The sequence below is a fragment of the Malurus melanocephalus genome, unplaced genomic scaffold (genome assembly GCF_030028575.1).
Source record: "Malurus melanocephalus ecotype Western Australia unplaced genomic scaffold, MMel_1.1 scaffold_759, whole genome shotgun sequence".
Lineage (NCBI taxonomy): Eukaryota > Metazoa > Chordata > Aves > Passeriformes > Maluridae > Malurus > Malurus melanocephalus.
The window spans coordinates 223,080-235,780 of record NW_026623991.1 but is presented as its reverse complement, the minus strand read 5'-3'; the positions used below and the strand labels follow the sequence as shown (position 1 = coordinate 235,780).

At 45.7% G+C, this 12,701-nt stretch overlaps 2 protein-coding genes across 2 annotated transcripts in view; both read left to right on the top strand.

The window, feature by feature from the left end:
* The first annotated feature begins 620 nt into the window (after window positions 1-620).
* RNF186 (ring finger protein 186) lies at window positions 621-2,788 on the top strand. Its single transcript, XM_057384970.1, has one exon. The coding sequence runs from the start codon at window positions 1,418-1,420 to the stop codon at window positions 2,330-2,332; it is 915 nt and encodes a 304-aa protein (XP_057240953.1). The 5' UTR covers window positions 621-1,417; the 3' UTR covers window positions 2,333-2,788.
* A 2,372-nt stretch (window positions 2,789-5,160) lies between these two features.
* TMCO4 (transmembrane and coiled-coil domains 4) overlaps window positions 5,161-12,701 on the top strand; it is a 36,645-nt gene continuing 29,104 nt past the window's right edge. The window contains exons 1-3 of the mRNA XM_057384963.1: window positions 5,161-5,410; window positions 8,155-8,339; window positions 8,730-8,904. Of these exons, the coding sequence (XP_057240946.1) occupies window positions 8,161-8,339; window positions 8,730-8,904 (354 nt within the window). The 5' untranslated portion in view covers window positions 5,161-5,410; window positions 8,155-8,160. The remainder of the gene's footprint in view (window positions 5,411-8,154; window positions 8,340-8,729; window positions 8,905-12,701) is intronic.

Here is a 12,701-nt window from a genome sequence, read left to right as displayed (position 1 = left end):
GATCTTTTTAACAGCACGAAATTGCTGACAAAGTGTTATGTGAAATGCAAAAGAAAACTCTCTTTTTAAAGATAAATGAGTCTTGCAGTTCACCAGGCCATTGCCAGACGTTCTTGCACTGAAACCAACTTTTGCAACTGAGAGATACTCGGGCTCCTAAAATTTGGGGTCATCCAAAAGTCCATCAAGCACCACTACATGCTRTGTCAGCAGAAACACATCAGTGCTCAGGCACTTTGACGAAGTTTGCTTACGACAAACCTATATCTCAGCAAATAAGAACAAGCTCTTCTCACCTCATCCCCTCCTCCAGMAAGTTCATGAGATTAGAGCCTTCCTGAACTCCTCACCCTCCTCAACTGCAGTTCTTTCATTTCTTTCTGCTGCTTCTCTCTAGGAGGGAGGGGTTGGGACATGGTGGCACARACAGTTTGAACATTCAGGTGCACTTGAGGCTACCAGCGTGGTACTGTGTCTTCTGCTGGTAATACTGACCTTGTCTGGCTTTTTGTAKTAGTGATCTTTCCTTTCCTTCCTTCCTTSCTTCCATGGATGCATGAGAAATCCATCTGTATTTTACTCCTTAAATAAAAAGGCAGAAAGAAATTAGAGACTGAAGGATTCTGTTCAGCCATTTTTTTCAGACAAGATGGATATTCACTGAACCACTCAGGAAGGGTATTCCTGAACACATGAGATTGTCCCAGGGAAGAAGGTGGTCCCACCRTCTAGGACACTGGTCCTGCTTTTAATTTCCAGATCTCTCTCATGGACTCTGTGAGACCCTGTATGGGCCTCACTCATTCTTCAGTTTGTGCTGGAAGTCCTCTGATGACTAAAACAAACAGGAATACTCCTACGATAAAGGAGTTAACTTAACAGTCAAATTAATAATTTTGATCTCATTCTTTTCTTGGTGCTGTAGGGTAGTAAGGGTTTCTAAACCAAGAGCAAACTCCCTGCCCAGAGAGGCTCAAAATTRGTGATACTTACACTCTAAKSAAAGCACTGCATTCAGYACACCAATGTTAGTAATAGGAAATTCCCTCCAACCTGTCACTGTCCAGCAAAGCACTGTKTAGARACCAATGAAATTGCTTTCAACAAAAGGAGTYCTAATTTAATAATAACGGTAGTGTCTGGGCTGTCAGAGCGGTCTGCTAATGCCATGGAGTCTACTTCCGCACAGGAATTGCTCAGTGATACTATCAGTTGTTGTAAACTGTCTTGGCTGGGAAGTCAATCATTAACTCTGGTCCCCATGTCATAAAAACATCATATTGTAAGAGCACGACTCGCTTAAGGCTCTCACTAATCAATCAGGCATACAGCAGGAGTACAGCAACACATAAAAGGAGCCASAGACTCGGGAAATCCTTCAGCTAAGGGGAGACAAGCTGCACCGAGGTTTATCTCCATGGAGAAATCCACTGACAAGCCAAACAAGGAAAACGGATTGCCTGGAGTACTGCAGGCTGAGGAGGATGGTCCCTTGCCTGCTGCAGGAGGTGCTGTAGAAATGAGYGGAGCAGGATCCGTAACGCTTCACACAAAACATGAGAAGAAAGTGGGATTCACTGAAGAGCCTACTGAAGAAATGGAGRGACCTTCAGGAACAGAAAGAGTAAGTCCTGCTGCCTTTAAACCAGCAATTTTGGAAAGAGACTGTCCAAACTCAAAGCCTCTTGCTGTGCTACCGAACACAAACTCTCCCGAAATGAGCAGGTTGGAACAGAACCACCACTGCTCAGAGAAAGCCACCCTGGATACGGACTGCATGATATGCTTCAACAAGTACAGCATCTACAGAGTCCCAAAGCTCCTGGACTGCCAGCACACCTTTTGTGCCGTGTGCCTCAAGCTGATACTCAGGAAAGAGGAGAACACCTGGGTAATTACCTGCCCCCTTTGCAGAAAACCCACCTTTGTGTCAGGAGGGCTCATCCGCACACTCCAGAATAAAGAAGACATCCTGGAGCATGTGGAAAACCTTGATCCAAACCCTGAAGTGTACATCTGTGCCATGGGGTTGGACAGCAGTAGYTGGACTCAGAGCAGCCAGGACATTTTAGACACAGAGGAAAACAGCCCAGCAGACACCAGCCTGGTTGTGCAGAGACTCGTGCTGCTCCTGCTGCTCGCAGTGATCCTCGCCATGCTCATCCTCCCTTTTATATACTCAGGGAGGGTGAAATGGGTAATTTGTCTTTTGCTTTCTTTGGGGTTGGTCATGTCTATGGTGCTGTGTTGCACTCCTAAATTGCACTGCAGGTGCAAGAAGGACTCTCCCACCTCCTGTGACAAGGAGATCCACATTGTTACTGTTGCCTGAAACAATTAACCTGCGTGTCCCGGAGATAACGGACTAGGCCAACGTGCAGGCTGGGCACACCAGTGAGTTATGGATTTGAAAACACAGAATAAATTCATCAGTTGGCCGAGCTGGCTCAATGCCAATGCACAGTGCTGTTCAATCTCATTACTTCAAACAAAATGAACTATTTATATGTTGGTATTTATGTGTTTTCCACAAAATTTTTATCCCACACTAGTCGTTGTGTTGGTTTGCTTTTGCTGTTTTGTTTGTGTCCGCGTCCCCTCCTGATCAGCCCTGCAGGATGTCATCTGGAACACACGGGAGGTCATGTCCTGGAACACTCCGCGGTTGCTCTTTCCCACTCTCTGAACACATGGACACCTTTCCTTGGGACAATGTGGGAAAAAAGGCTGCTAAATCAGGGACTGGGTGCTTGGAAGAGAGTAGTTTTAACGCAGATGATCACCTTAATCCCTGGCAGGGATGGGAAAGRGATTGGRARAAGRGGATGTCAGTTGATGCCATTTGAAGTTAAAATTGAAGAGGAAGAGGCAAAATCAACACTCCTAATCTTGAGTCTGTGGCTTGCAAAGGGCAAGGCTCAAAAAACTCATGACCCTCCAAATTCCCCACATTATTTAACACATGAATGGTTCCTCTCACCTGAATTCCTTTATCTGGCTATCTGCACCACCTCTCTTCTTGCCTCTTCACATTGCCCCTTGAGATGCTCACAGAGATRAACAGAAATCCATCTATTTATTATTGCTGCGCCATGCCACATGTGATGTTTTTTAATGGAATGTCTCCATTAAATTTCAATAATATTAATTGCTCATTGACTTCTTTGTTTCAATTCCTCACGGACAATTAATGCCAAAACAATTCCCAGTTCCCTTATTGGCGGAATTGTAGCTGAGAAAGTGTATTAGGGAGTCTGCACAGCTCAGTTTGTGAGTAAAGCAAAGCAGTAATGTGTTGGCGTGTTTCTTCATTTACAAAAAATACTTAAGAAAATACCCTGAAATCCAACCAAAATTAAATTGGGGGAAAAAATAGATTTCTTTAGTTAAACTGCATTTTTAAGAGTGTCAAGGATCTCAGGAGACCTTGGATCAGGTAAATATTTGTGTTTGATAAGAATGGAAACTGATGTCCTGCAGTTGCTCAGTATATAAACATACAGAGTGTCTCACAGCAGATAAAAGAGATTAGTCTAAGAGGGTAGGAGTTCTCGTCCTCCTGAAGTCTTGGAGAACACAGGTCTGTTTTCTGCCAGGAACAGGAGGCTTCAGGGGAAATAAATCCTTTGGGTTTTCTCATCTCTTTGGACACCAACAGTATGCAGGGTACATATAACATTTGCTAATAACCAACCAGAAAAAAAAGCTTTCCCACTGGGAAAAGTCAGGCRGTTTTAAACCCAAATACCGTATTATCCCAAATATAAAGACTGGACCAGATACTTAGCTGTATTGAAAATAATTTCAGAAACCATGGGCAAGTCTTTCAGCTCACAGACAATTTTCTTGTCGAGTTCCCTTCACCAACACCAGTGGGTGACTGGTAYTGTAAAGGTTTGGAACAAATGTACTAATGTGGGCCTGAACAGATCACTCAAGGGATCCTGCCAGCCCACATGTGTTTTCAGCACATGGGCACGAAGAAATGAAAACAAAAATCTGTTGTTATGTTTCACCCTTGCCCTTCCAAGAGTTGTTTTATTACACTACTTTCTACAGAACCAAGGAAAAGTCCAACAGGAAAGGGCTGCATACAGAAATGTGATTTCCAGGGAAAGACTGGTCCTCTGAAAAAACTACTATGGATCCATATAGTTATGAAGCAGCACCTCCAAGTTTTCCTTCAGCAGTTCCACTGAAATGTTTTTCAGCCTCTGAGAGCCACTAACACCCATGTGATTCAGAGTTCACAGATGCTGGTGGYAGTCATGAGGCTCTGGAAATCTTTTGAACAGATTCCCATCTGACAAGATAAGCCTCAATAAAAACATAAAACTTTGAAGCAACAATTAAATTTATAGAGAAAAAGCTAATGGGATTATATTCCTATTCCAAAACATAAAAGATTTGCTTRTACTCAGGTTTAATTCATGCTGAYCATYTTGTTAAGAAGTTTCAGCTCTGAAGTCTTGTCTCCTGCTTACCTTACCTTGCTGGCTCCTGGTTTCAATAGTGATTTGTTAATACACTGTGGCTCGAGAGAGAGGAAATCATGAGAAATGGGCTCAGGCAGCATCACCTCATCCCTCTCCACCCCCTCATCTCCCCATCTTCTCAGCACTCTCCATCCCCTTAGCCCTCTCCATGGCCCCGGGGTCAGCTCGGTTGGTTGGAGCATGGTGCTGATAATACCAAGATCCTGAGTTTGATCACCTTATGAGCCATTCACTTAAGGAGGTGGACCTGATGATCCTTGTGGGTCCCTTCCAATTCAGAATATTCTGGGATCACCTCAGGCCTCGCTATCCCCTCAGGCCTCTCTGTCCCCTCAGCCCTCTCCACCCCTCAGGTCTCGCCATCCCCTGAGGTCTCACCGTCCCCATAGCCCTCTCCGCCCCTCAGCCCCTCTGTCCCCTCAGGCCTCTCCGCCCCTCAGCCTTCTCCACCCCTCAGCCCTCTCCACCTCTCAGGCCGCGCCATCACCTGAGGTGTCACCGTCCCCATAGCCCTCTCTGTCCCTTCAGCCCTGTCCGTCCCCTCAGCCCTCTCCGCCCCTCAGGCCTCTCCGCCCCTCAATCCTCTCAGTCCACTCCTTCGCCTCAGCCCCCTCACATACCCTCAGCCCCCTCACATACCCTCAGCCCCCTCAATCCTCTGAGTCCACTCCTTCGCCTCAGCCCCTCACATCCCCTCAGCCGCCTCCATCCCCTCAGCCCAGCGCGTTTCCCACCCTCCCCAGGCACTCGGCCGTGCCGGTGGCGCAGTGCCGGCGGGAAGGACGGGCCGGCAGGAAGAGGCGGGCGGTGCTCAGTTCCCGGTTCGCGGTGCTCRGTTCCCGGTTCGCGGTGCTCGGTTCCCGGTTCKCGGTGCTCTGTTCCCGGTTCGCGGTGCTCGGCCGGGCCGGCGGCAGGTCGGGGCCGGGCCGGGGGTTGGGAGAGGGGCTAGCAAAGCAGCACCGCGGGCTGTGGGGGCGAACGGGCGGGACCTTCCCCTCCCTCGGGCCGCTCCCTTGCTCTGAGCGCTGCTTCCCTCCCCTCAGCGTGGCCCGAAGCGCCGCTTTCCGTAAATAAGCCTGTGCTGGATCAGCAGAGACTTCAGACTTGTGGTAAAAGTGAACACAGGCAGCTGTAGCGGTGTCCGCCCTCACAGCTTTCCCAGCTGAGRTGGTGCCCTCACGCTTTTTAATGTGCTGTGCTCCCTCTCCGCAGCTTTGGCCACTTCACTGTGAGGACGTCGCTTCTCAGCCCCCGCTGTGCAAACTTTAGGATTAACTGAGTGAAACACGCTCACTTTTGCAACTACTTAAGCTTTGGGCTTCTCTGTGTCCCCGTCCCTTCGGGCTCTGATCCCTGTGGCCTATCCGTATCTCACTTATGTGTACTTGCATTGAGACAGGATTGAATTAACAGCATTCCGTGTTCATACCTCCTATCTATGGATTAAAAACAAGAGGCTGTGTTGCTCCCAGCACCTCTGGAGCCACGTGCAGTTCCCCAAAAAGCTTCTTATGCTCAAGTGTTTCTGCAGTCACAATGTTTGTGCGATGCAAAACCACAGTCAGGCTGTGTTGTCCCCCCTGTGCCTTACCTGGGACTTTTTGGCTAGCCCCATGTGAATAATTATCTAAAACTGCTTCTCTGAAGTTAATGAGATACCCCATTAACTTTGAGGGGTTGTGAAGATGATGGCTTGGTCACCTTTGTCATAGTTTAGGACAAAYGTGATGCCACCATGTCTCGGTTTTCTTCTTTGAGCTGCAGGCAACACATGTATCACAAAGCTTTAGATCCCCAAAGGAATTATCWTTCTGATTTCCAAACAGGATTGTATGAGCTGCTGTATAAAATACACCATCTCTCAAGAAAACAAAGGGGTTTGTGTGAAAAATGAGAGCTGGAAGTGATAAAAGTAAAATTTGCTTTCAAGTGGCTGTTCAGATTATGGCAGCACTGTTGATTGCTGAACCACATTGTTCGAGGCAGGGATGAGAATTCCAGTGCCATGAGACATTAATAACTTGGAATATGTTGGGATATGTTTCTAACTCAATTCCCTCATCTTGGATTTGTGGCAGAACTTCYTGGCCAAAATTTTCTTTAGTAAATCCCACATTGCCCTTTTTTAACGCTGCATGTCTGAAAATCCCAAGCCCATTTCCTACACGTTTATGAGGAAAAAAGATAACTGTGTAGTGGGGAGTACATTGATCTGAGCATTTTCAGAGCAAAGTCTTGCAGAAACTTTCTCTGGGTATTTTAGATGCTTGGCACTCTGAATTATTTGTTGCATGCCAGGAGCCACCATGGTGTTGCTCCATTATTGCTCCATATTTTATGTCATTAGGAAATTAGGTTAAACAGTTGTGCTGCTCATGGGTCATTTGTAGCTGTTTCACTTTTCATATGAGCCTGAGTTAAGAAATCAATAAGTCTGTCAGGGAAGAGGGTTTTATTTTCAGTGCTGTTTCCCATAATGTGTCCAGAGGTGAGCAGATATGACCAATAACTGTAAAATCATTGAAAATTTATCGTTAGATTATTCCTGGAAAAATTGGTCTGAAAGTTTGGATGTTTAGGGTTTCTGAGTGGGAAAGAAGGACAGACACGTTTCCTGGAGGACCATGACAATGGCATGCAGAGAGATTTAAGAGATAAAATCTCTTTAAAAGAGCAGCTCCTGTTGCATTTCTTTCTTTTAGGGCTCTAAATCTATCCATAAATGRTGTTTGCATCTCCTGGAAGTCAGTTGTACTGTCCTGGGCTCCTAATTCCTATTTAGCCAGGCTGTGAAAGAAAGGAAACATTTATATTTGAACTATATAGTGAAATGGGTGTTTTGGGCCCCTCAGAAACTGATTGAATCTTCAGGAAATGAGTAAAAATTCCAAGTGATGGAAGCGAGCTTTGGAGCAGTTTGTTACCCAGGCTGAGTTTGAAGTGAGCTGTTGTCACCTCCTCCTGAGGTCTCAGTTTGCTGCTGGCCTCATCAGGGGAGCAGCTGGAAGCCCTTCACTTGGAAGTATGCACATCTACACTAAAAGTAATATTTTGTSCCAGCTCAAGGTCCATGTGGTGCAGTGATCTTGTTTTTCAGGGGGAAAGCAGTGGCTGGTTGTATAAAGAAGAAATATTACAAGCAAAGCACAGCAATGACCATGGGACAATCAAAGTCCTTCTCAGAGGCTGCACCTGGACCCCACTTTCCTMAAGCCATCCACAAAACAAGCAGGAGCAATTTGGGCTGAGGATGAGAGAGGCAAAATATTTCCCAGGCAGCTGTATTGGTCGCTGCACTGGGTGCAGAGCTTTTATTTTCATGTTACTTTTTCAGTAAATGTGGCTCCTGAATGGAGCCAGGTCCTTTGGCATCTCAAAGGGGACTTCTCCCTTCGCAGGGTGAAGTATTTATTGTCAACTCATTTTGTGTAAAACATTTGAGAATCAGTGAACTGTTCATCTGTGTCCTGTTCCTGTGTCTTCTTTGGTCACAGCAGTGTGTTGGGGTAAATGGACAAGCTGGATCTGGTCAGACCTGATTCAATTCCAGCAGCAAGTGTGGCAGTAAAAACAAAGGCAATTTGTCTCCTCACTTCCTGGTTTCTCATTGTTTGCTGTTGTTTTTTTTTCTGCTGCTTTTTCCTCCTTGAACTTGCAGGTGAATATGGCTGCGGAAGAGAATTGGAAAGGCCRGGCTTCGAAACAGCTCGAGAAGGCTGAAGGTGGCGGGGAGACKGAGCCGTGTGTGCTGCTGGGCCGGCAGCTGGCTGAACCGGCGAGATTTGCATACGCAGCACTTTGTGGGATATCCCTCGCCTGGCTCTTCCCTGAAAACGAGCAAAGGTACAGGTGGAGTGAGGGCTGGGCAGGGCAGGTGGATTTTGGGTGTCAGAGCTGGTATCAGACTCTGTGTGGGCTCTTCTGAAGCTGGGGAAGTGGAAGATCCTTTCTTTCTTGCACTGGCAAGACTTTTACAGTTCAGCACAAAACACATCCGTTAACACTGCAGACATCAAAGCATGTTCTKAAGCAAGGTCTAGCCCCATTCAGATTGCTTCCTTCCTTATTTAGCCAGTTTGTTTAGCAATTCACTTTCTGCTGACTCCTGATGCTTTGATTTTTGTGTGAAACAATGTTTGAAACCAGAGACTACACAAACCTTCCAGAAATACCCATTTGTGGAGCCTTGAAATACYCACTTGTGAAGCCTTAACTGCATCTGTTGCCTTACAGCTCTTTCAGGACAGAATTCATGRAGGCCTTTGTGAAGTGGCTGGACCTGCCTGATGCTGTCTTACCTGCCATGACAGCCTTTGCTGGTGGCTTAGGAGGTGAGGGCACAGAAACTTTCACTGAGATTTTGCTGAAGGATCCCATCTTGAAAGACAATCCACTTCTCATCACCCAGGTAGGTCCATGTGCTCCCCTTACCCTTGTTTTGAAAAAGAGGTTTGTCATATGTGACTGTTTGCAGCTGAAGTGCTGTTTGTGCAGTCAAGGAAATAAAATCAGTATTTCTGATAGCCATCTATTCATAAGTAGCTGTGGGGGGTCTGGCAGTCTGTCCATAAAAAGCTCATGGAAGTGATGAATGTGAGGCATGGTCGCTGTCTGCTGAGCTGGATCTTTGATGGTTTCACTCTACAGAACAGAGAACTGACAAAGTTTTTACTTTGACAGTGTTACTGCAGTGGTTTTCATTCATACACATGTTGTACAGATTTTAGTGACACCCTGAACACGAGAGGCCTGATTTTCACTTGTTTAAAGGCCCCTTCACCATAAATGTAATACAAACCACCTCCGCATATGTGCTCCAAGGAGCACAATTTCCAGTCTTTTTCCCAGAGCAGGCTTTGATCAGAAGGAATTTTTTGTGACTTTATTTTCTCTCACTTAGAAAGTGAGACTGGGACTGCTCTACTATATTCTGCTGTGAAAGCTGATGTAAAGATAAAAGAGGTGAAGCACTTTGGCAGCGTTTGCTTTTGCTGGGGAAGATCTCTCCTCATGCAGCCTCATGTTATGCCATGCAGGGTGAAAAGAGTATTAGGCTGCTGCTGGTGCCATACAGAACGTGGGCACTGTCACCCTGTGCGTGTCACCCTGTGCCAGATACCCTGCATGCAGMCAGTGCTCTGCTATTGATTGATTAATGGTTATCACACGCTCACCTTGAGTGAGGGCCCAGCAGAACAGCAGATGTGAGAACTCGGCTGTGCAAGGGGAGATAAGAGAGCAGTGAACTCYTTTGGTCACCATGTCTAGCTCCCATTTCCTCAACCACCTTTCCTCTCTCCTGTCAGTCCATGAACTGCCTCAGAGGATCTGCTCCTAACATCTGAATGTTCCAGTGCCCAAAGTCCTGCAACAGTACAAGGACAGCAACAGAGATCTTAAGCTTAATTAATAATTTAGAGCAGATCTTCTAAAATAAAAGTGGCTCTTTGGAAGCTGTTTGCTCAAATTCAATACATGCACACTSATTCTTTCTGCCTTGGTGTGCTTCCTTTGTTGTTCCTTCATTCTTTCTGCCTCAGGATGGATTCTCTACAGTGAAGCAGCTTTTCCTGCATTGCTGCTGAGTTTATTAARGGTGAAATTTAGCTTGTGCTTGTTCTGAGCTTCCGTTGCATAAGGGCTCCATGCGCTTTTACAAAAGTGGCTCTGGCTCAGCGGGAGCACACARGATTTTGCTTTGACCCAGGAAACTGAGGATATCCCCTGGATTCAGGTGGAATAGAGAAGCCATAGACAACTTGGATCAGTTGAAAGCAAAGATGAAGAATAACTATCAGTATAATGCCMCAATATAATGCCATCAATCCCTTACACAGTTATCTGCATGGAGAAGGTGATTAATTTTGTCTGAGGTAAGACAGAGTGAAAGGTTTTAGCATAGCAAAACAGCAGAGGTGTGTCTGCGAAAAAGCCACTGGTGTTTGGGAAACATCAGTGATAAGCTGAGATCTGCTTTTTCCTTCTTACTGAAAATAAACAAGCTAAGGGACAAAGCTTTATGAATTATTGATCCGTTGCTTTATGGTRCTTGTGTTCCTTTGTATCCAGCTGCTGCTGACGCAATATTTACTGTTTATTAAGTATCTGCTTTAATTGCTCCATGTGCTCATTGGCAGGGCCTTGCTGGCACTAATGCTGCATTTTTGAAGGCCCTTCATCTCAAAAGAGCTGAAGGGATGATCCATGAAGTCAGGAGATTAGATGTGAGCTCACCATTGATTCAATGAACATCTGAAGATTATGGATTGTTATCTTTGTGTTCATTGCAGATGACTAACACAGGCAGATGGTGGTAACTGAATCCTTAAAGACAGGAGTCACAGCAGGCTGTGGGTGTGGTATGGGAAGGCAATGCAATAAAAGAGGTGTAGAAGTGGTGATAAGTGATGAAACATTGAAAATTCATACTATGAAGATGTTTTTTTGCTCTCAACATTACTTAGAATGCCCATTTTCTGGTGGTTTTCTACACACATTCACTGAAATCCTCTGCTGATGAGGAAATGAACTTGAATCAACTCAGAAAAAACTGGCAAAGACTGAATAAAGATTCCTTTCCTTTGTAAGGCTTCTCAATCGTATGGGTGGTCTCATCATAGAGTTTTCAAGGAGATTTAAAACACCAGCTTCAGAATAAGGCTGCAAGATAACAACTGCTTAGCGGAGGAAAACAAACCAGGATTGAACTAATCTAATCAATGCTGGTTGGATTCCAGCTGCCTGCATGTGCGGTACGTGCACAGCCTAAACTGGAGAATTTGAGAGTGCTAATTGGCACGGATGCCATAAAAACTGTTGTTCCAGTTTATCACCTGATTAGCTGTGTAATCCCTGACCTTCTGAAATGCACGTGTGCACACGCTTAGGCCAGATTGATTTGGGGTGGTTTGATAGGAGGTGCCACAGGCGATACTGCGCAGACGAGACGGGACCTGAGTCACAGCCCCAGCTCCCTGTGCCTCACTCAGGAGACTTTATTGTCCACAAACCATCACCCTGTTCTAGAGGCTGCTTACTTCTGTCCCTGGAAAATTGTGGCAACAAGGTCACAAGCTGCCTTATTCTAGACTTGAGGCCCTTTTACTCGAGGCTTCCAGCCCTGCACCTTCTGCTGGGCTTTGATGCCTCTGTGCCAACCTTCCTCCAGAACTGCAGCCAGAGGAGGTGATGGTGCCCGTGTACCTGATCCCAGGGCATCCCCACTCCTGAGGCTTTGGAAAACTAGTTACATTCCCCCACTCTGGACTGGTGTCTCCAATTCCCACATCCCACCAGCCAGCCTGGGAACAGTCTGCAGTTTGTTCCTCTTCTGCTTGGTTAAGGATGGTTTGTTCTTCATTCTGCGCTTCTGGTGTGTTCTCAGATTAGAGACGTTTTTACGATCCAAATTGTGCTTCGGAGCTTACAGGACTAATAATCATAAACTCTTTGGCAGCCTCCTACATATTTGGCTGCATTTTTTGTGTTCCCAGAGGGCTGAGAGGATTCCCTGTAAAATTCAGCTGTGCTGTATTTGTGTGTAGGAGAGGAAAGCAGCTCAACTGAACTGGTGCTTAATGTAGTCACATAAAGAGCTTAGAATTTGTCCAGTGGCCATAAAAGAGGAGAACACAGTTGTAAAAACACTAGCCTCTTTTTCATGGATTTATCCATAGAAACCATCTATTGAATTGATTCGTTTTTCCTTTTTTTTCATGGTAAAGAGCCAGCACAGAAGTCAAGTCCCACAATCTTGACAAATGGCCATAAATTCTGAGTTTTCTTACTCACTCAATCCAAAAGAACTTCATGCCAGTTCAGCCTTACTGCCTAGAGCTGTGAATTCCCAGAATGCCGAAGAAAATAGGGGCCACTGGTGCATTAGARGAACATTCAAACCTGTTACTCATGTTGCAGATGTGAGTATATATGACTGTGCAGGGAGCAGGAGGATTAGAGCCCTGTTTCTCCAAACTTTGAAATCTGAGGGAAGATCAGGATCATGAATAACAAAAATATGGGATGCCTCAGCATATACCAAGCATCATTTACTTCTCTCCGGCCCTTTGTACTGGCCTTTCTAGAATTTTAGACTGGTTTTGCTCTGTGCTGCCTCACTGAATGGTAGCTTTCTGCTTCACACTTATGAGCTGAGCTGCTGCAGTAATTAAATCAGTCTGATGGGTTTTTGTGCCTCCATTTTGG